This window comes from Neolamprologus multifasciatus, chromosome 20 (assembly GCF_963576455.1).
Source record: "Neolamprologus multifasciatus chromosome 20, fNeoMul1.2, whole genome shotgun sequence".
Taxonomy (NCBI): Eukaryota; Metazoa; Chordata; class Actinopteri; order Cichliformes; family Cichlidae; genus Neolamprologus; species Neolamprologus multifasciatus.
The window spans coordinates 8,107,801-8,132,458 of NC_140458.1; the positions used below are offsets into that span (position 1 = coordinate 8,107,801).

General features: G+C 40.2%; 1 protein-coding gene across 2 annotated transcripts; it reads left to right on the top strand.

Annotated features, from left to right (window-relative positions):
* Nucleotides 1-8,492: 8,492 nt before the first annotated feature.
* On the top strand, nt 8,493-12,049 carry nr4a1 (nuclear receptor subfamily 4, group A, member 1). 2 transcript variants are annotated; one of them, XM_085146671.1, is made up of 7 exons: nt 8,493-8,618; nt 9,443-10,247; nt 10,361-10,490; nt 10,596-10,759; nt 10,875-11,077; nt 11,184-11,362; nt 11,686-12,049. In XM_085146671.1, exons 2-7 carry the CDS (start codon nt 9,453-9,455, stop codon nt 11,940-11,942), a joined length of 1,728 nt encoding a protein of 575 aa, XP_085002797.1. In that variant the 5' UTR covers nt 8,493-8,618; nt 9,443-9,452; the 3' UTR covers nt 11,943-12,049. The 2 variants fall into 2 exon arrangements, with proteins under 2 accessions (XP_085002797.1, XP_085002798.1); XM_085146672.1 differs by having other exon boundaries at nt 8,499-10,247.
* Nucleotides 12,050-24,658: the final 12,609 nt, after the last annotated feature.

Sequence of the window (24,658 nt, forward strand, 5' to 3'; positions counted from 1 at the left end):
TGCAGTGAAGACACGAGTGTTTTCTCACTTGTGTCAGGATGCTGCCCTCCAGTGGTTAAGTTCAAACATGACAGTTTAAAAAAAAAACATTTTTTTGTTGTTGTTGTTTCTTTGTGGATCACAAGCTAGTTGTGTCCCACAGCACTGGGACACATGAATATAAGCAGCTGGAAATGATATTGTTTCATTATAACCTCAAAGACAAAAGTGTTACTAATTTCAACAATTAAAAAACAAATCTATCCCTTTAAGTGAACGGAGATTATTGATAAATAATTCCACAAAGTATTAAGTTAAGGCTTTGGATGTTTACTGACTTACAGATATGATATGTAATCAGGTTGAGCTTTTCGACTTAAATAAATACACTCACCAAACACTGTACTTATTTCACATCTCTCCTGACACTAGTCTCATTCTCAAGAGACTAGTTTAAGATGATTTGAGGTTTTTGACGTGGCCAATTATCCTCCCTGAAGCAGCATGGGTACACTGTGGTCACAAAGAGATGGCCTTGGTGAGTAACAGTCCGCACGCTCTATGTTTAAATGACCCTCAGTTGGTACTAAGGGGCCCAACGTGTGACAAGAAATATCCCCCACAACATTACAATAACAGCAGCAGCCTGAACAAGGATAAAAGGCAGGATGGATGGCTTTTATGTTGTTATTGCCAAATCCTGAGTCAAACATTCGAATGTCATGGCAGAAATGAAGACAAGGAGACTATTTTCTTCTTTTCAATTTTGGTGACTCTGTGCAATTTATAGTCTTAGGTTTCCTGTTCTTAGCAGACTCAATGCAGTCTTTTGCTTCTGTAACCCATCTGCTAATGTGTATTCAGACATGCTTTTGTGTATAACTTGGTTGTAATGAGTGATTATCTGAGTTACTATTTCCTTCCTATCAACTCAAAAAAGTCAGGCGATTCTCCTCTGACCTCCTCAGACATCAACAAAGCATTTTTGCCCAGACATCTTTTCTCTAGTTTGAACCAGTCTCTGTAAATCGCGGAGTTTTGCGTGGGGAAAACACCAGTAGATCAGCAGTTTCTGAAATTACTCAGGCTGGCACGCCTGGGACCAACAACCGTGCCACATCAAAGTCAATTAAATCACATTTCTTCCACATTCTGAACTTCAGCAGCTCGCCTCGATCATATCTATATGTGTAAATGGACTGAATGGCTCCCATGTGATTTGCTGATTAGCGATTTACATAACAAGCAGCTGAACATTTGTACCTAATGAAGTGGCCAGTGAGTGTGAGGGAAGCAGCCGCAGGAGGCCAGCAACATCCACACCACTCACTTTGTAACATTTAAGTGAGGGTCAGCAGAATCTTATGGGCCTTCATCTGAATGACCTGAAAACCAACACAAAGTATGTCAGGTAGTAACTTCCTGGTAAAATGCACAGAAAACTGTTCGCTTTATGTGTGACTAATAACTCACAGCTGATCTGATTGCTGTGGCGAGTTATGTTAGTTTGTATGTTGGAAAGCAGGAGTGAGAATCTGCAAAGGGGTATTTTATGCACTTCTTTTAAAAGTTGAAAGATGAGGAAAAATATTTTGTTGAACACTGAGAAAAGAGGCACTCTTGGACCTATCAGGGTCCCGCTGAGTCACTCAGGCCGGAAAATTGATAAGAATCAAAGACTTTCACCCACACAGATTAAGATCAGAACAGGGAGAACTCCAACATGACAAGAAAAACACGAACAGCACTTAACTTGTCTGCTGTAGTAATAGAGCCTGCAACTGTCAGTACTCACACCGTACTTGACTTATTTCACATAAGATATTCTTATGTACTTTGAGTCTTTATCTTTACACTTTTGACAGCTACAGTCAATATTATAGTCACATTTATCCTCTCAGATTGAGATTTTGTTGTGGTCGTTGTTGAAAGCAGATCAAAAATCAGTTAAATATTGTTTTTTATTAAATTATTTATTTGCTTATTTTAATCCAAATGGATGTATACTAAAAGCTTTAGCGTACATCCAAATAGGCTTGTCTTGCCTTAGTTTGACATGACATTTCAGTTGTTTCTGAGCTGATAACAGCTCTACCAAAGTGACATTTTCACTCTGACCTTCTCACAAGGTTTCATTTATGCAGGGCTGTCACATCCACTGACTGTTTGACTTCTTGCCTCTGAGAGTGTCTGTGTGCCACACCTGAATGCCACTGAACAGCATCTGCTTGTTAGTGAAGCTGCGTATTGAGGCCCAGCTGTTTGCCATTTGGGCACTGAGCTTGTCTTGGATGGATGTTAAGTTCAGCCTTTGATGTACCTTGAAATATGTTTCTTGAGAGTTACTTGTGGCAAACCTATACATTCTCAGTTCCTGTTCTTTTTTGTTGAAATTTGCCTGTAAGGCGATGAAGCTTGGTAAAAGGTTTTCTGACGCTTTATTTTTAGTATGTTTTTCCTGTTTTGTGGCCTGTCAGGGAACCTGTGTCGTCTAGTTTTTGTTTGAACCTGTAGCTTAGTGTTTCCCTTTTTTATAGTTGGGGTTTTGCTTGTCGTTTTGGTCTGTGACCTTGGCCCTTCTCAGGATGTTCAGTACTTTTGATGTGAATTACCAAGTTTACTGAGAAAAATCTTTGATGTCACTTCCTGTGCCACCCTGGATTCCAGGTAAGGGTTCTCTTATGTGCCTAATTTGCGTTTCCTTTCTGTCATCTACACTCACTGGTCATTTTATTAGGTACACTTAGGTACACGCTCAACAACATCTCTCTAATCAGCCAATTGCATGCCAGCTACTTAACGCATTTACATGGCATTTGAATTGAGTAAGCCCCTCTAAATGGAGTGAAAACCGCAAACATTACAGAAAAGTTACAAAACTAGACTTATAAGATACTGCTCTCTGATTGACAATACAGAATTAAAGGGACATAAAGACATTTTACATGTGCAGCTGCTATGATCAGCCTTTTTTTACTTTCCCCGTAAGTTATTTAAGTCGTTCTTATTTCTCACTAAAAACAGTGAATGCATTTTCTTTTAAATTTATTACACAGAAGGAAAGTTTTGGCTGCACTATTTTATAATGATAATATACCAATAAACTAATTTTATATTTAAAAAATGTCAGAAAATGTTTGAAGTATGTTTGTATGTATATATGTATTTTTATACCATTTTTTTATTTTATTTTATTTATTTATTTATTTTTAGAAATGTATACTTTCACTGTTGATACTCTAAGTACATTTTTTGCTTTGCATTTTGAATGTGAGGTTTTCTCTGTGATGGAGTATTGTATTTTTTTTTTTTTTTTACACTGTGCTTATACAAATATTTCAATATTGTAAGAACTTTCTCATACATGTTGGTTTGTCTATTCAGAGAGAAAGCTCATTTTTTGATATGGCAACAATAAAACAGTAACTAGTCTGGTATTTTTCCCTTCTTCCACCAGAGGGAGCATGAACAGTATGTGCTGCATCCTCTCCTTTCTGCAAACATAAGCAAAAATTGAGAACTCTGTAGTCACCACAGTCATAACAGATTCGATGTCACTTGTTTCTAGACTGACCTGTAGCTCTGTGCACGCCTATGTGGCTGTTCACACCCATTAAAAACAAAGTCAATGTGTTATTTTACGCAGCAAGAAAAAAAAAAGTAAAAAAAAAACACACAGAAATGACCGTTTTTGGAGATGTGAAAATGAAGGGAAGGAAGTGCTAATTTATGTGATCTGAATTTAAAACATGAGCTGTACTTTATGTGTGGTGCCTGATCCTCTTTTCATTTGAGACTGGAAAGTGGAACCTGATAAGGACAGTGGCGATTTAAGCCTCATGGAGGAATGTGGGGGTGATAAAAAGTGTCTCATGTGTTTGGTATAAAACAGAAAGGGGAAGAGTGGCAACCGAGCCTAGTCATGTTTTCGTCATGGGTGCGACCAACAGCTTCTGCAAATACGTCTATTCCAGAGTCTGAATTGTGTTTCTTGCAAGTTATTCAGCACTGTGGCATTAAATGTGGCACAAAGGATTTCCCACATATCTCAAAACTCTTTTCACAGAACAGTTAAAAAGAATGAAAACGTAAAAAAAAAAAAAAAAAAATTGTTTTTATTTATACAAAATGTGATTGGAAATGTCAAATATCAAATAAATGGATTGTTTTATACCTTTGAATGCACATTTAATAAAACAGACAAACAAAGGCATCACAGAGCACACTAGCTTTGTAGTTCACAAACACCAAAAAACACCAACAGTAACACAGCTTATTGTGAGCATCTTAGTGTATCTATCTATCTATCTATCTATCTATCTATCTATCTATCTATCTATCTATCTATCTATCTATCTATCTATCTATCTATCTATCTATCTATCTATCTATCTATCTATCTATCTATCTATCTATGCCTGCCTAAGATGTGGAGGATGAAGGTAACAGTGTCCCAGTGGTAATCTGAGTACTAGGTGCGGTGACTCCCAAGCTAGGCAAGTGGCTCCAGCAGCAACATCAGAGATCTCTGTCCAGACAGAGCTCAGTCCTGGGAACAGCTAAGATACTGCGCAGGGCCCTCAAGCTCCCAGGCCTCTAGTAGAGGATCTGAGCTTGGACAGCAGGAAAAGGCCTGTGGGCACAAAGGCAAGTCTGAAACCGATCACTGTGTAGTAGTAGCAGTTACCAGCCACAGGCAGAAGAAAAAGTTTATCTGCAAGGCCTCAAGAGACTGCGCACATGAAGTAAAGAGTCCCCAATGTATTATCAGAGGCACATTTTGAAAGAGAAAGTAAAGTTAACTTGCTGATATTTTATTTCATTATGTTCAAGGTTAAATGATTTTCATTGCACTGTTAAAAAAAGAAATCTCTGGTGCACAGACTGATATTCAAGCAACAGATAGCATTTGACAATACTATACTATACTATTAGATATGATAACTTTCTTTTTTAGTTTATATGGGTGTGATTAAATTTTCATATCGGGGGGAGGGGGCGGTCAGAGGGTGTAGTGTATTAAATGTTGAAATCAACAATTTGTAATTGTACCAAGGAAGTGGAATTCCCTAAGGTTTGGAAAAAGATGTGATATGGATATTATATCTGCCTCATTTACATCTGTATGCAAACTACCTGGGATCTGGCTTCAACAGCTTTAGCACTTTTTTCCATCTCTAACGAACAGATGCAGCTTTAGTCCAGCTCCCTGATGGGAGTAATTTGCGTACAGAGCTCTCTGTTATCTATTATCAGATTCATTACAATGCTGAAGTCCCTCAAGGATTCCCTGCAGCTCTCCGTGAAGCTTTGATATTTTTTATCAGATGGTAAAGGTGCACAAACGTGTCTTCAGTTTGCAACAAGTTTGGCTAGAAGAACTGGAGGATTTTCTCCACAATCCCAAACATCTTCTCAACTTCTTCTCAACTTAAAATAGCCTCTGGAAGAGCAACAGGTGGTTGGTGTATGTGTGAGCGAGAACAGTTGCACATTATAAGGTCTAAGATCTTACATCAGCTTTAGCCTAATGGAAACAGAATAAAGTGCAACCTCCTAGCAGCTATGATTTAGTGACGACTTCCTCCACGTTTTGTGAGTAAGCGCCCAAAATTAGATACAAAGAGCGGATGTCACAAAGCAATGACGTTGTGTCTGATAAGACAGGTATGATAACAAGCGAAATTTGTTTCTGTGCAGCAGGGAGGACCCAGACAGTGCTCACATGACATCACAGATTAACAGGAAAACAAATGCGCAACACCAGGGTGATTAGTTTCCACCACCCGAGGCTGCCATCAGTAGCTCAGGAGCCAAAAATGTGTACCGTCCAAGAATTTTGTCTCGACGCCAGTAGCAACTGTGTAACCACGTCGCCTTGGGTGCACGCAGCTCAATCATTCACCATCACCCGTACTCACAATTTCTGCTTGACGTGTGAGTGTGTGCGCGGCCTGCTTCCTCTGCTGTCAGCTTGTGAAAAGCTCTTCCTCCCATGTGGCAACAGAACTATGACTGACATTCGGGGGCAGTGAGCACATCATTAATGAGAGTCTGGAGGTTGACAAACACTTTGAGAAAACACGAGTCGAGGTGGGAAGAGATGTGACGCAGTGGGGTCTCGCATAAAGCCTCGCAAGACAGTACTGGTTTCTGAGTGGTAATAGTAGAGGTTTCTGAGTGGAGGAGTGAGAAAGAGAGAAACGCAAGTGCACTACACACTACTGCACGACAGCAACACCTCATAGGGGTGCCCTCTAACGAACTTGTGTAGGTGGACAGGAGAGCCTCATATGAGTAAAGACTATACGCTAGCAATTATCACGTACAAATGTCCAACCCAGAGTCCTCTCTTGATCTCATTGTGCACAGTTTTTCTGTACTTTATACTGATTAATATCTTTGCAACAAAACACAAAAGAATTTAACAATATGTGAAACAGAAACAATGATCTCAAACTAAGCTCTGAGACTGTGATCCTCTTTACAATTAGGTCTCAAAAAGGCACACACACATAAAGGCCTTTGTGTCACAGTCAAGGGCTCTCATTTAAATCAGTAAAAACCAATTCACACACACAGCTCTAAGGACTGAGTTTTCACTTTAACTCAAGTTCTAATTTCTGTTTTACTCGATTACTACTCTGTGAATCGCACTCAAGGTGATCAGATGCTAGCAAGTAAATGTAGGGCAAATGTAGGAAGCATTACTAATAGTGAGAGGTAGTCTGAAAAGCTGATACATATAACTCGTTGAATAAACATAAGCTATGCAGGTTAAAAGTTTGGTATTAAGAATATGAACAAAAAGTGTGCTGTTTTAAAAATTACATTGCTGCCCAGTTTTTTGAGGCATAAATGGAAGGCAAGGTTTGTCTTTGTATGCTCTTTTATTCACCTTTTCTTGTTGCAGTAACTGTTATTTCAGCTGCTGTTCTGTCTGTTAGTCATCTCTGGCTGGGAATGCAGATTTCTGCACAAACATGTGGCTGAAGAAGAGGCAACTAAAAAATGTGGGGAAGTGTCTCGTGAGACAGGAGCATGAATGGATTACGATGGCTCTCCCTCCTGCTCATGCAAAGAGTGCTCACTATGTGTGCCTTTCCTAAGCACTCAGTGTTTAGTCTAACAATTATGCAAGGCAGCTTTCTTTTTTATATGTTAGGTGCAGGACAATATATTCGCGTTAAGGATGCAAACACAAGCTTGAATCAAAACCACAGTAATAAATCTGACTGGCCCTCATTAGCTAAAGGGCCTTAAAACCCAGCCTGATTTCTGGCTCCCACAGTTTGGCTGTGTGTCCATGTAGCACACAGAGTATAACACATCAATTACAGATACTGCTGATCTCAACTCATTTTGTGTATAAAGCACACCTCTCCACAAAATCATTTTCTTCATTCAACTTCTCCCCCACCATGGACAAGACCAAAGAGCTTTCAAAGCAAGAAGCTTTGTGAGAACATAACACCTGTTAGTGCGACCATTCAGAATGCTATGCAAGATCCTGCCTGGGTTCTGGATCCATCAGAAAGGTGATTGATATAGCCAGTCTCCAGACCTCAATGCATGATGCACCCAAGAAACAGATTTAGACTGTTTCTGTGAAGAGGAGTGGGCCAAAATCCTTCCTGAGATGTGTACAAACCTGGTGACTGAGTACAAGAAACATCTTATCGCTATGCTGCCAACAAGTGCTTCTCCACCCTTGTACTACTAAGTCATGTTTTACTTAGGGATTAAGGTCACTAACTGACATGCAAATCAGTTTATAACTTTGATGTAGTGCATTTTTTTCAACTTTTTGGTTGATATACTGTCTCTCTACATTAAAATGAAACTATCATAAGACAAATAGACTATTCAATTTTTGTAACTGTGCAAACTTGCAAATTCAGCTGGGGATCAAATAATATTTCCACCACTGTGTGTGTGCCTACTTTGTCCTTGCAATAACCCCTCTATAGATGAGAGATTGAAGGATTTCTGTGCAGTCCCATACAAAGAAGAGCACCTGATGGATATGTACACTGCAGATATGTAAAATGTAGGTCTCAGCAGAATTCTTCTCCATTCTTACCCAAAGACACCAGGCTTAAAAATAGCTTTTTTTTCTCTCTCTCTCTCTCACAGGAATAGAAAAACATCTGTGACTTCCTGTTTGTAAATGATAAAATCACAGTTTTTCCACCAATAATCAGCAAAGCATGGCAGCCTATAACAAAGACATTCTTGTGGGGAGTCGACTATCAGTGTTTGCACGCGCAGAATTACTTTTATTTGTATTTGTAGAGTTTTATTTAGCCATGTGTGAGAGTGAGAGCGTGCCTGTGCGTGCGTGTCTGCTCAGGGAGGACAATGCTGCGGTTCTTGGTCGTATGCGCGTCAACGGAATCCCGTAGTGCGTCATCCTGTGACTGTTCTCTCGAACAGCGCTGTGATTGGCCGCAGACTGGAAATCTCCCCGCCCATGTATGGAAACCTTCCTGCGTCATGGGTAGAGTAAAGCCAATCGTATAAAGTTGTTCCCGGGTCCCGAGCTCAGGGACTGCTTCTCAGCTGAGAGACACATAAGATGACACACGGTCGTTTGTGGAATACGGACCGTTCAAAACACTTGTAGACGGACCCAACAGGTGAGAATGAGGATTAATGATTTTTAATACAATAGACTTGAATGCGGGATGTCGTTTTTTCAGTTCTCAGGTGTACGGCTGCAGCTGAATGATACTAAACTTAATCTGGCAGCAAAATAACTTTAAATCGGAACGAAAGCAGCCATCTGTTTGCACCTTTATACACGAAAACGTGTTTGAAGTTGTGCTTGCAGAAATACATTATGTTGCAAGTTTGCTAGATTTACATCTACACTAATATAGGCTACGATTGGAATAAGTATGTCAAGTGGGTTCCCTCATCAGTCTTCTCCGCGGTATCGTAGTATGTAACATGTGATTCATGGGTTGGCATTGGACCCATGTCTGAAAGTCAAGCTCAATGAACTTTGCAGGCGTGACTATATATATACCCCACGACTAAGTGATATAAAAAAAACAAAAACAAACGGGTAACCTTCTCCAGTAATGAATGATGCCTAACTCGCTTCCAGCCGGGCTCTTTAATTTTTTTTCGAAATTCACCATGTGGCGGGTCCATGTTGTGGATTTGTAGAGGGGTTCATGATGGTCTTCTTTTAAGACTTTCTGCATATCTATAGATGCTGCAAAGAAGGATACTTGATGTTAATTAGTGTTGTATCAAATGCTTGAGAAGGTGAGACATCCAGGGTAAAGCCAGTCATTTTTCATGCAAAAATCTACAGCAACATAAATTAAAAATAGGCAAAATAGGTCTTCCACCTCTGTTATAGGTGGTTAACCTGCCAAAGCTTGAAGGTTGGGTAAGATAATGACAGGATTTTGTGGCTTCTCTTATATTCTTATTTTTTTGTGTTTTTCAGTCTTGCAGTCATGACTTGCATATATTCCCAGCACGGATCTCAGCCTAGTGAGAACAACCTCGGCAGCTCAGAGTTTCAGAACACAGACTTTATCTCCAGACTGGCTGTGGGAATGAGTAGCCCACTGGACCAGCACCTCTCTGCACCATCCTTGCCAAGCATCGGCTCCCTGGTGGGCTCTCCCACGGGAGACTTCGATGCATATTCATGCCAGTTTACTACGGCTCCTGCCCATGTTGCTCCATCCTCAGTGCAGGAAACTCCTTTCAAGCTCGATGAACTCCAAGTTTACGGCTGCTACCCTGGATCTTTCATGTTGAGTTACCCCGATGAATCTGTGTCCCCCACTGGGTCAGATTATTATGGCAGCCCTGCATCAGCCTCGGCTCCTTCAACCCCTGGGTTTCAGAGTCAGCACACATCCACCTGGGATTCAGCCTTTGGGCCATATTCACCCAGTCCAGGGTACTGGGCAACCGAGGAGACATCAGTACCCCATGCACCATCTTTCTTCACATTTGGTGCAGGATCCATGGAGGATATGTCGCCTTTGGGTCAGCCACACTTACGAGATCATGATGCTTTCACCTTGAGCCATCCTCACCCATCTACGCTGACCTTTCCCACCTTGGAGATGGAGCATGCACGCAGCTTTGATGGTACTGACCAACTGGACGCTGGAAGCTTGTCACCCAAGCTGAAAAGTCCAGGTGGAAATGAAGGCTGCTGTGCTGTGTGTGGGGATAACGCCTCCTGCCATCACTATGGAGTTCGCACTTGTGAAGGATGCAAAGGGTTTTTCAAGGTAATAACATCTGATATCTCTGTCCTGCAGAATCATCTATTTGAAAACAGTTGTTATCGAATTGTTTGTTTGTGCTATGTGAGTTAAGAGCATTTCTTCTTTCTGTTTTACAGCGTACTGTGCAGAAAAATTCAAAGTATGTATGCCTTTCCAACAAAGACTGTCCTGTGGACAAGAGGCGGAGGAATCGATGCCAGTTCTGCCGTTTCCAGAAGTGTCTAGCTGTAGGCATGGTCAGGGAAGGTGAGCGCAGTGCAAACACACATGATTCATAGTGTAGAAGGATGCTAACACTGAACCTGAAGTAACAGATTTACCACATTTCTTTTTTTGTTTGTTTTGTTACAGTTGTCAGAACTGATAGCCTGAAAGGGCGAAGAGGCCGCTTACCTTCCAAGCCCAAAATTATTCAGGATGCAACAGCTACTGTGTCTCCAGTGAGCATGATCGCCGCACTCGTGAGGGCACATATTGACTCAAACCCCAGCGTTGGGACACTGGATTATTCCAAGGTAAGAAAAATACATTTTCTACAGCTGTTTCAGTTCTTTTGGAGTAATCTTTGCTAAAAAATAAATGAATAAACTGAGATAGCTACCTAAATGTCTGCGCTGTGTTTAATTTCAGTATGTTGAGATGGATACCAGCCCTAATCAGAAAGAGGACGCCAGTGATATCAGACAGTTTTACGACTTGCTTACAGCCTCCATGGAGGTTATCAGGCAGTGGGCAAATAGCATCCCGGGATTCTCTGAGTTCTGCCTTGAGGATCAGGAACTGCTGCTCGAATCGGCATTTGTTGAACTCTACATCCTGCGTCTTGCATTTCGGTGAGTGTAACTTCCTTTAAAAAAATTTAAACTACCTCTTTAGCATTTACTTTTGACATTCTTGAGATATTTTATACAGCTAACAAACTGTGTTTCTCTTGTGCAGGTCTGATCCTAAAACGGAGAAGCTCATCTTCTGCAATGGAGTCGTACTTCATAAAACGCAGTGCGTACGGGGTTTTGGCGACTGGATCGAGTCCATCTTGGAGTTTTCGCAAAATCTCCATCGCATGAAGCTCGACGTTTCCTCCTTCTCCTGCCTCACAGCCCTCGTCATAATCACCGGTAAGAAACTATCATGCTGAGTTCAGATGACAGCACTATATATAGGGAATCTTCTTCAAAATACTGACATGACAGGTGTATGACAAAATATAACATAGCGGAAATTATATATCACAGCAGACCTAAACGCAATCTACGCTGTGCTATATTTCAAAATATAGTGCATAATTTCAAAGTGGGGTCATCTTTGATACCCTTATATTGGTCTTTATTTGCTTGTTTCCTCCCTCTGTGGCCACGATGCTATGCTTTTCCATCTGTATTTAGTTTTATTTTGTTAAAGTCAGATAAATGATTGCTTAATGACTCTTATATTTTCTCAGATCGGCATGGTCTTAAGGAACCAAAACGTGTGGAAGACCTGCAGAATCAGCTCATCACCTGCCTCAAAGATCACGTCTCTGGCTGTGGCTCTGACTCTTTGAGGCCCAATTATTTATCCAGACTTCTCGGGAAGCTGCCTGAGCTCAGGACTCTGTGCACTCAAGGCCTCCAGCGCATCTTTTACCTTAAACTAGAAGACCTCGTTCCTCCGCCACCAATCGTGGAAAAAATATTTCTGGATACGCTTCCATTTTGAGCGTGAGATGGGAGATATGCCATCTGTGATGTGAAATCTGGAGCTGATCTGAGAGCCAAAGCAAACAGACTGAGTGCTCATACTCCAGGTAGCAAAGTAAAACTGCATGCAGCTAAGAAAAAAAAAAGCAATCCTTAGGGATTATGCATTATCAGAAGTAAAGTGCTACTTCTGACTTATAAAATGAAATAAAACTTGTAGAAGTCCCTTTTTCTTTGGAGCAATCACATGATTCTTTATTTGGTTAGGAAATTGTAATCTCTCCAGATGGAATTAGAGAGGTCATCTCATGGATCAAACAGTAACTGTTTACATACGAGGTGCCATGAATGGAAACTTTGTTAAACAGAGGGAAATGACAGCACTTTTCCAAACAGTTACAAATGAATTCAAATAAGGTCCGCACCATCATTTGAATGATATAAGCAAAAAGCATTAATGTGATATTTTCAGCTCCAGTATTAAAATAGCCAATACCCACAGATTTATTCAGCAGTACAGTTCATGTATCATGAATCGACTCTGAGCAGCTAACATACTGTGTATTTTCCAGTACAGTCTTACACACTGGTCTTGTTTGTAAATGATTTTATATCTGTTATGAAGTCTGGTGTTGGTGCCACTTGAACTGTTTTATACAGTTTGTTTTGGATGAGTTGTTTTTATGTACAAAGATGTTCTCTTCTACTGCAGATAAACATTTAATAAAAATGTCGAACTGCATGTTTTGAGTGCGTTTGTTGTTTTCTCTCTGAATGTTTAGGATATTTTAAATGTCTTAATTTATTTATTGTTTAGCTCAGGCAGCGTTGGGGAGTAATGAACCGATCGTACATCTTGATCATTCACTCGCTTCTTTTTTTGTTGTTGTCATTTTTGATGTAGCTACCTACTGAAACTATAAAAAGGAAAAGAACCATAAAAGGAAATGAATGATTTTTTTTATGTCACGCTGCCTGTCTTACTGTAATTGAAGCCCCTTTTGCAAGCTCCGCCTCCAATTTCCACTACAAAGTCATGCCCAGGCAGTGCATTTGGCAGGCAGCCACCACCACACACTTAGAGCATGTGCAAAAGGTGTTACTCAAGTCTCAAACTGCAACAGCATAATCATGGATAAACTTCCTGAAAATATCAATCATTGGTATTTATAAGCCAAGGTTCAGGGTAGTTATTGCATGGTGGAAGTTGACTGAGTGGTGCAATGCCCCCACCATAGCATCAGGTGTCTGTCTGATGGTCTTTGTATAAATATAAAGCCAAATTTGATATTAACTGTGCTTTTTCTTTAAAATACTGTATTTTTTAAAATGTAGTTCTTCTTATGCATAACTAGTGAACAATTTGCTGCAATAAATCCAACTGAGTTGTGTGAATTTTTTGTTACATCTTACAATTTTGTATCACTTGAACTGTACATTGTGAATTTAAAAGTCGTTCCCAACAAATGTTTGTTGACCAATCTATGAAGGTCAGTGTACTGCAAAATGAGAAAACATCTTCATCAGTCTTACAACCAATGGCCTAAAAATTTTCACAACACAATGTAAAACTTATCAGGATAAACAAAAACAAGTGTTGAAGTCAGTTGGACACACGTCTTGATGTTTTGTGACTTCTGGAGTTGATTGTCACCAGTGTTGGAAAATTAACTAAGATGTATGAGGTTCTGTTTGTTCATATACGATGTTCTGGTGCTATAAACCTCATAAAAATGGAAATAACACAACATACTGTAACTAAAAGAAGGATGAAGCCACTGTGGTAGTAGCCACTGGTTTGCAGAGTCACGGTCTGCTAACCTGGACTGAGCATTCTGGTAACTCTAATGGCTACCACCACTTATGAAACGATCAACATACTGCACTCAATAAAATGAAGCTAGCAGCTGACACCAAAACACCAAAAATCATTTACTGATTTAGTACAGATCATATACTTGTATATGACTTGTAGGACTTTCTTCAACCAGAGGCATCACCCGCTGCTATTAGAAAGAATGCAGGCTTAAGGCACTTCCACATTGGCTCATCAGAAACCACCTCTATCTTTTACATGCAGTCTATGATAACTAGCAGGGAAAAAAAACCCATGAAGAATAATTTTCCACTCACCAATTTAGTTAAAGTTTCCTCTTTAATGTAGCGGCATGTACTTCTATTTATGGTAGTTTCCATCATATTCCATCAAACAAACAAAAAGAAAGAAAGAAAGAAAAAGAAATCTGCATTGCTTGTGACTGTCTGGTGACCTGCAATTCACCATCTTGAAAAACTGTAACATGGTAACCTGCAGGAAATTTATGATGAGGGTTTTCTTTAAAGCCATTTAATAAAAGCAGGAAAATAAGGAATGTTGTTGTAATAAGCGGGACAGGAGGACAAGGGATAAAAATGCGGTGCAGTCCCACATAAAGATGCACACTTTTTCACCCTGACAGCAGCTGCAGCTGGATTCATCACATCACTTGTGTCTGCTTTAATATGCTTTCTTATGTTGCAGCGTGCTGAGCTCTCTCTCAGTCACTGTGAATGTAGCTTTCTAAACGGAGTCAAGGGATTCTTGATTGATTGCCTCAATACCCTTTGACCTCAGTCAAGATGAGTTTCTTCCTTTGGCAACAGATCAGTACATACCGCTCAAAAATGAATCCCCTCCACCCTCTTCCCTCCCAGATATGTGCTGATCTGTTTTTAGAAGCTGGTGGATTTCCCAGTTCGGTCTCAAGTGACCCAGACTACTTCATCGTTACATAATGAATACATGTGTGAGTGTATGCCAACACACACGAACCTCATGAAGCTGGAGGTGTTTGTTAAAAAAACAAAGAAAAGAAAAGAAGAAATTTGCCACAATAGATAATCAAGTATGAATGAAAAGATTACTCAAATGCACCAGCATGTGAAAAAAACCTCTTCATTTACTGTATAGAGCACTTTTAAAAACAATGGGAAGTGACTCAAAATGCTTTCCAGTAGAGCCAAAACACATTTAACACATAAATATGAAAAACACACAGATAAATAAAATTGTGTGTGTGTGTGTGTGTTAAGCATGTGGCACTGTGACCCATTTAGCAGTATTTACATGGGATCATAGTAACAGTCAAGCAGGAGAAAGAAGATGAGATGTAACAGTGAAGGCATGGAGACCTTTTTGACCTGATGATGTTGCAAGATGAGAGTTCAAAACCAAAATTAGATCAAATTCAGAGGAGGACATGATTGAGCATAAAATGTATTCAAAAGTCAGAGTAACCTTCACTAAAAAGTATCATGTGGCAACAACAAACTAAAAATGTGTTACATTTTAATGCGGTTCTTCCATTGTTGAAATGACTGTCTGGACCAACATGTTGTAATGATGCACAGATGATGCCACACTAAGTTTTAGGGATCACTCCCAACCTGAGGAAACACACATGCAAGGACTTGAATAACTTGTATAGCTAAAAATATAACCGAATCTGCATATGTTTGCATGCTGTACAACAATAATGAAGAAATATCTACCTCCTCTGTTGCAGAGTTTGTTTATTTTTCACTGCTCATCTTGGACACAGTTCTTTAAAAAATCTGCAGTGTCTTCAATCTGTATTTATCTGCACACATTTGATCCAGAACTATTAAGAGTCACTACACTACATCATGATGACTGGCTCAGGATAGTACTTTCTATCCTTAGCTGCAGCCGTGTTACCGCACTATAGGATAGACCCTCAGTACGTGTTGTTCTCTTCTGTGCGCATCTCATGTTTCTTCATGACAGTTACAGAATCTCAGATTTCTGTCTGATATGGTAATGTATCTTAATACACAAGCTGGAAGATTATATAATTGGAAAAGTGAAGACTTGTGCAAAAAGAGCTACAATATAAAACCAGTATCGCTTTCATTACCAAACTTATGTGAGTGATAAAGATAGCGTGGATAGGACAACTCTTTTATGATCTACTCATTACACTTTGGCTGAAACTGGGGAAAGTGAGAGTAATTTGAACATGTCTTGTTAGATTGCAGGTGATAATAGATGAACAATCTGTGACAGAGTTCCTTATGTGTGTAAAAAAATTCAAAACAAGACTAATCGAAAGGTTTCTGTTTCAAATACATGCTTTAAGCTTGCAGAGTGATGAGCTTCATAAGAGACTCACCTGACCAGGAGTGAAATAAAATCTGTTGTGTAACAGATGAACACGAGTGAGAACATGGTGATCAAGGGGTTCATCTACCCATGCAAATAATTGTCTTAAATATGTCCTTGAATTTGTTTAGATTATTTTAATTTGTTTAAATCATTTTAAAGAATTGTGATTAATTTACAGTAACACTCAAAACTCATTTTGCACAATGTAGAACAATCTTGATATCAGCCATGCAGAGGCTTTGATCCTTGCCCAGCTTGTTTGGGTCATCAATCAAGCTGGGCATTCCTTGTTAATGGATTTGAAACCATCAGAGATGTTTTTGTAATAGATTTTTCCAATTACTGAAGAAATCCATATTATTGAAAGTTATATATACATGTTTCTTTCCAGATGTTGCATAAAGCTTTTATTACAACAGAAGTTGTTGCAGCCACAAAACAACCATAAAATTGTCTCCTAAGAGAACCAACTGAAAAGAGGACCCAGAGATCCTCTCTAATTCAGAAGATTTACTAGAGCTTCAAAAATCACCAATTAAATGCACTCTACAGTCCATATCAGCGCTTCTCAAGACACATCTTGACATCAACTGTTGGACAGGAAGCAGCATGTGAGGCTGGGAAAGAATGTCTCGGACTCCCGGACCATCAGTACCGGTTCCCCCCAGGGCTGTGTTCTTTCTCCTCCGCTCTTCTCCCTGTACACCAGGGGTGGGCAATTCCAGGCCCCGAGAGCCGGTGTCCTGCAGGTTTTAGATCTCACCTTGGGTCAACACACCTGAATCAAATGATTAGTTCATTACCAGGCCTCTGGAGAACTTCAGGACATGTTGAGGAGCTAATTTAGCTATTTAAATCAGCTGTGTTGGTTCAAGGACACATCTAAAACCTGCAGGGACACCGGCCCTCGAGGCCTGGAATTGCCCACCCCTGCTGTACACTAACTGCTGCACCTCCACCCACCAGTCTGTCAAGCTAATCAAGTTTGCAGACGACACCACCGTTATTGGACTCATCTCGGACGGGGATGAGTCTGCCTACAGGAGGAAGGTTGAACATTTGGTGTCCTGGTGCAGCCACAACAACCTGGTGCTGAATGCCCAGAAGACAGTGGAGATTATTGTGGACTTCAGGAAGCACACAGCCCCACTCCCCCACATCATCCTGATTGACACCCTCATCACCACCGTGGACTCATTCCGCTTCCTGGGTACCACCATCACCCAGGACCTGAAGTGGGAGCCCACCATCACCTCCGTCATAAAGAAAGCCCAGCAGAGGATGTACTTCCTGAGGCAGCTGAAGATTTTCAACCTGTCAACACGGACAATGATGCAATTCTACACTGCAATCATAGAGTCCATCCTCACCTCCTCCATCACCGCGCTGGAGCCACTATCAGGGTCAAACAGAGACTGCAGCGTGTTGTGCACTCTGCTGAGGTGATTGGCTGCAGACTCCCATCTCTGAAGGAACTGAACACCTCCAGGACACTGGAGCATGCAGCTCGGATCACAGCTGACCCTTCACACCCTGGACACAGTCTGTTTGACCTGTTCCCCTCAGGCATGAGGCTCCAGTCCATACGGACCATTTATATTTTTATTTAAGTGTTGTCTTACAGTATGTTTTGCACTAAGTACCGCAGCAATTTCCTAATGTTGTAAACCTGCTCGACATTTGGCAATAAAACCCTTTCTGATTCTGAAGGGGGCTACAAAACAAGTTTTTTGCAGTCAAAGAGCCACAAAGAAGCCATTGGAGGAGAAGAAAATGATAAAAACCACAAGACAGTAGATCAGGTGAAACCTGGACTTTAGTCTGATATGTTCAAACATAAGCAGACAAACCAGAGCAAGACAGCCACAGCTTCCAGTCTCTGCAACTCAATGACATCTAGAGTGTAAAAATTTGACTTTTTATTGTAGTTTGACCAGGAAACATTTTGCAATTCGTTAAGAACAGGAGAGTGATTGAGCCTCATCTGAGCCAAAGGTCTGAATCGTTTTAAAGCCCTTGTTATGACAAACCACAGTGAAGCAAGAGTTGGTTAACAATGGGCTTGAACTTCGTCAGACAAATGGAACAGAAAAAACGTGAACATTTGTTTTTAGAGAATATTATTCATCTATTTTACTAAGCTGAGATCAGAATGAGATCAACTTGGTTTCCATGTGGCCACTAATTTAAAATGAGTTTGACCCCATTTGTTGTCCTAAAAGCTGATACCGCCCACGTAAAGTCATATTTAGTAGTATTTAAATGAAACAATTTGAATGGGAAAAGAGCAGGAGTTCCTTGTATTCTTTTCCTTGCCCCGGGATATTTACAGTACGTCACTTTTAACTCAGCACTGAGTCTGGAACAAAGCTAATTTATTTCAATTTATGTTTCCAGAAGGCGTGTAAATATTGATTTGGTGATAGATGTCCAACCAAAGTACGAGAACATGTTGTAATCAATAATGTTTTATTGCTAATCAATAGCAATACATGTGGGATGGAAATCAGATGGGGTGGTGAAATGAAAGCCATTTCTTTGCACGTTTACAGGTGTTACATTCCCCATTTTTCAAAGGGGTGGGGTGGGGATGGGGGTAACTTAATGCAATATATTCAGTTTTAGAATTCATATTCAATGTTAATTGTAGCTAGGCTCAAAGTGTGTTCATGCTAGTTTATTTTTTATAAACAATGCAAAACTAGGGTGGCAATAGGGGTGGCAAGAGATTGTTTTAGGGCCACCCCATGCCTCCACAGTAGAGCTGCCCCTGCAGCAACAGCAGAATTGTGTTAAAGGAGAACAGTTTGGAAAAGAACTGTGATAAGAGATGCAGTAAATCAAATCAAGCAACTACAAAATTATATATTTTCATCTGTTTTAATAACAATAAGTCTCATAAAGTTAATCCAGATATTGTCGTTAAGAGAAAACTTAGACAAGCAGATGACCCCCTAATAGCAAGCACTTGGTGACAATGGGAAGGGAAAACTCCCTTTTAACAGAAAGAAACCTCGACAAGAGCCAGGCTCAGAGAGGGGCAGCCACCTACTACGACTGGTGAGGGGAGGGAAACAGGACAAAAGACACACTGTGGAAGAGAGCCAGAGTAATAATAACTAATAATTAAATGCAAAGTGGTAGGTAAACACATAGTGAGTGGAAAAAAGGTGAGTGAAGTGCATCATGGGAAACCACAGCAACCTAGGCCTATTGCACCTTAACTAAGGGAGGATTCAGGGTCAGCTGATCCTGCCCTAACTCTATGCTTTATCAAAAAAGCAAAGTTTTAAGCCCAATATTAAAAGCCACATTATCTGTCAAACACGGTGTAAGCAATATTCCAGCACAGACATGCAAAGCTGCGAGCAGAACAGGGTCACTCGTGTTTATCTCACTAGCTGGGACCACATCCTCAGTGACAATGATCGGTGATGGATGAGGAACCGTGTACTGGTAAACAGCCTGTATTTGTATTGCGCTTTACTTAGTCCCTAAGGACCCCAAAGCGCTTTACACTACATTCAGTCATTTACCCATTCCCCATGTACTAATGAGAAGTGGATGAAAGAAAGATGAGAAGAAAGAAGAAAAAGGGGGCGGGAGAAGGGTGGGGCATGAAAATGAGAACAGCAGGTATTGGTGAAGGGGCTTATAGAGCCTGAGGCCGGAAGGGGCGTGAATGAGGTGTGATCCCGCTCCTGATATTCAGATAATATCTCCACTTATGATGTGACTGTTCATGGAAGGATGAATTGTGAAATGTCCTCTCTGCTCAGATTCAGTCAATGCTCTGAACCTGCAAATGGATAATGCAAAGTGCAAAGGCAGTCTAAGAGCAATCAATCTAATTTCTCTCAAAGCAGAGAAATTAGATATTTTTCTGTGGCCAAGTCAGTCACCTGATCTCAACCCAACAGAGTTTGCTTTTCAGTTACTGAAGATGAACCTAAAGGCAGAGAGGCCCATAAACAGGGCTGGCAAAGCATCTCAAAGGAGGACACAGAAGAATTGGCGGTTTTCCAGTCTTCAGACAGTTATTGACTTCAAAACCATGACTTAAAATTATATTAGCTGACTGAATTATGTTTGAGGTTCTGAAAATGAGGAACTTAATATAAGGAACTGAATATTAACTTCTTTATGAATAATTCCTAGAGTTGAAAATGAAATTAAATACGGTTGAACCCCTGCACATCAAATTACACCCTCCTTGTATGGAGGCTTGTATGTTGACTTTGAACCTAATGGTACCCCTTTCTTTTCGCTATTTTGCAACTTCTGATCATTTTTACTCTGTTCATTAGCATCATCACAATTAATCCTAAAACAGTGACACTGGTTAGTTGTATGGTCCCCAGTCTGAAGCCTGGAAGGAGACACGAAGCAGTGGACTCCCAGTGAGAAACAAGGCAGCAACCAAAAGTAACTTCAGGTGCCAGTGCATCGAAGACTGTATCACAAGATGAACTGACACAATATACTCTTGTCACTCCAACATGTCAGCATGTAGCTGATAGAGCTGGTGACTGCAACCTACCATAAAATAAAGAGTAAAACCAGAGACAAAGATGATTTTAACTGATAGCATTGATTACTTTGCCAGTTCTGTTGGTTACAGTAATTGTGAAATTAAAAATTGCGATACGTATGACAAATTTAATTTTACTTGTTGCTACAGATGACAAAATAAACATTCAGGATGTTTAAGTTAAATTCAGTATTTACAACTGTGGTACTTCCCGGTTTTTAATTCTACTTTTAAATCTAATACATTTTGATTCTTCACATAAAGACCCTTCTTGTTCAAAAGTTTTAACACAGTCCAACTTCTCAACTAAGGAACGGATCTTTTTCCACTTTTTGACATAACATAACACCCTCCCTCCCTGTGATGTCTTTAAATAGACTGGCAGCCTTGAAATAATCACATGTGTATCTGATGCACAACCACGACAATGAGCACAGGGTACTACTAAAAATCTGAAGATTTCTTCCATGCTGAGATAAAATCACTTTCTAAAAATACTCATAAAATCTCAGATACGAACACCCGCAGTATTAAGAAATCAGAGAGCATCTGAAGAGCTATTTATAATACTGGCTCAGTTCAGTTTTCCTCCTTTTTTTTTTGTTTAAAGACACTTTATGTCACATATCGTATTATTTAAATAGACAGCATGGGCTCCTACTAGCAGTTATTCGTTGATAGTACACAATTACAATGGCTGGTTTAAAAAGGGCACCGTGACATTTAAGCCTGCTTAGTGGCAAGGTTATAAGATCTATATCAATACAAGCATCTTCATGTTCCACCTTAAGTGGTCATACAAGTAGTAACACAACCTTAAGTAGCTCTTGTAGCTCATTGAAAGATATGGGTGTTAATATACAGAACAGAGGTCCTGCAGACTGGGTACAGATGCATGAAAAAAAAAAAAAAAAAAAAAAACAGCTTCAAGTGTCTTAGTCAGTTGACACCGTGTCTTGCTTGATCAGCTTCAATGATCCTTGGCATAGATTCTACAACAGTCTAGAAAATTACTGGTAGGGATTGGGGATTGTACAAAAAGAAATCCCCCTATTTGGTATTTTGATGACAGTTGTCATCAAAAGGTCAAACATATTTCATTAAGTTCAGGTTGAAGTTAGCTAAAATGGTTAACATCAATTTAATATTTATCAGATGATCGGTGAATGTCCATGGATGGAGTTAATGTCATTCTGTAGGATACCAATCCCAGAAATACAGAAATATAACAAATATGGTCATGTACTATAAACTTTTTATTGATTTGTAGAGATGCTTTCCTCTAATAGGACCGGAAAACCTTAGAACAAAATGTTCCCTCACTGCATAATAGAGACCACAGATCACTTTGCCTTAGAGGTGAAGGGTTTACGTTTTTTTCTTTACTCAGTCACCTGTTCTTACAGATGGTCACAGAGCAGTTTAGCGCCCCCGTGAACATTTCTAATAATAGCCACAACTAAAATAGACAGTCATCACATGAAATCAATAATGCCACTTAGATATGACAGAGTGGGCTGGCATGCTGCCCCTCACACTTGGATTATCGTGAAACTTGTAACTAAGCTCACTCTTATGCGGCAGCTTTGGATGCATGACCAAGTTAATGTCAAGAGAGAAATGTTCTTTATACATGGAAAAGCCACATGTTAAAAATGTCCGACAATAAGAGAAGATCATTGAATCGATGTGTGATAATGAAGTCAAATGAGTTTCCAAAGTGACAGAACGTAAAGAGAAAGAATGAATGTAGAAAGTTGACAAATAGCGCCATCCAGAGGTCAGAAAATGACAGTTAATACACAGCTGTGCTCAGACTGATCTTGGGTATGAATGTTACTCTGGCCTTTTAATGGTTCTGCATAATCCACACAGGGTCAAATATTTACGTATATTCACTTTAATCTTTTAATACATGATGAGGGCCAAAGCACATTATCTTCTAGTTACTGATCATGATTGACTACAACTGGTAGTTTCTTTTTGCCAGAATAAAAAGGATTTGTTTGACAGCACTTACTGGATTGACCAATACCCAGCACAATGTGAAAGTCCAAGGAATTCAGTTAACATCTAAGGACAATTGTAGATTTACACGAGCTGGGAAGGCCATTTCTAAACAGTTCAAACTTGTCCTCGGGATCTCCTTACCTGGATGATTGAGCATGTTCAGACAACTGTATGCAAGTTCAGGAACAACCCAGGAATCACTCAGAGTGAAGCCTGCCATGAACTGGAAACCAGTATCACAGTTTACAGTGATGCAAGTTTTCCATTGTCATGGTCTAAGAAGGTGCTGGCCAAGAAAGACGCCCCTGCTCCAAAACTGACACCTTCAAACTCGACTGAAATTTCCAGCTGTCCACGTGGATTAGCCTTCTGGAGAAAAGTTTTATGGTTGGATTAGACCAGCGGTTCCCAAACTTTTTTTGCTGGGCCCCCCTTGTTTTACAAGAAAAATGTTCGCGCCCCCCCTCAGGAACACATCCTCCAACCACACACACCCATATTTTGCTCCATTGCGGTTTATTTCACACCTCAAACATTTAGTAAACAATTAAGCAAATACAAGTAACCTGCAATAAATTGCAGGTAGTAAGAAAATAAACTACTAACTCTTTTACGCTACATCTGCACCTACACGGGTATTTTTTGAAAACGCAGCTGTTTCGTCCACATGTAAATGGCGTTTAGAATCACCGAGAACGGAGATTTTTTTAAAATTCCTTATTTGCGTTTACATGTGGACGAGGAATACAGAGTTCGTCACGCAACGTCAAAGGTATGTGCCTTTTTTCAAGTCACGCTGTGCGCCACGTTATTGTTTACATGAGATGAATTGCAGAATGACAGATAGAGACAAAATACTGTTAATCTGACTATCTGCAGGTTTTACACGCTTACATATACACGCAGTTACTGTCCCTCCATTTAGAAAGGCAGAGGCGTCATGGTGTAATTATTTTACATGTAGTTGGGTTTTTTTCCTGTGTAATAATATTCAACATTGCTATCAATACATTTTTCAAAAAATCCCTCTGCAAAATGGGTTCAAAAACATAAACAACTGTTGGATTCTGTTTGTCCGTGATTTGAACCGGGGGAACAAATCGTGGCAGGATCAGCCTGATGTTATTTGTATCTCACTGTAACTTTACTGTATAAAGAGCTAACATCTCCAAAATGTCAGGAGTAGTTAGTCATTACAACAAGTGTTTGTGAACTACAAATCAAGAATGTAGGATCCTGTTTGTCCGTGATTTAAACAGCCCAGTGCTGCTCCCGACGAAGGGAAAACCAATCCTGCAGGGAGACCTACCTCTGCACTTGTGCAGGTGAAACCAAAGGGAAGATTTGCTTCACCATATTTTTTAGTCTTTGGCTTAGAATGAAGTTGGTTTGGAAACATATTCAGTGATGCTTCATCTCCTGCTTTGCGTTTGTGTGGGCGCAGTGCTAGCAGTGTCCAAGCGTTGTTTTTTTTTTCCCCTTTTCATGCCGCGCCCCCCCTGCAATGGCTCTGCGCCCCCCCTAGGGGGCGGGCCCCACACTTTGGGAAGGTCTGGATTAGACAAAGGCAGAACTATCTAGCCACAATGACAAGAGGCATGAATGAAGGAGTAAAGGTGAGGCTCTGGGGATGGTTTAGTCACTGGCACCGGTGCATTATGAAAAGTGGAAAGAGTAATGGAGGATGACGTCTACCTACAAATTCAACTTCACCTCAAACCAACAGCTAGACCAGTTGAAACCTAAAAACAATTAGGTTTTTACTTCAGTTATTTTTATTTTCAAGCATTTATGAGCCCTGATCCACAGGATATTTAAGGGCTAAAAAACCCAACATTTTACCTCTATTAAAAATTACAACCACTCCACACAAAGGCCCAGCAGGACTTTGCAAACCTCTTATGTCATGTCAAACTGGTTTCTTGAACTTGATAGCAAGTTCACTGTACTCAAATGACCTCCACGTCATCAGATCTCAATCCAATAGAGCACTTTTGCAATGTGGCGGAACATGAAAATCCAGTCATGG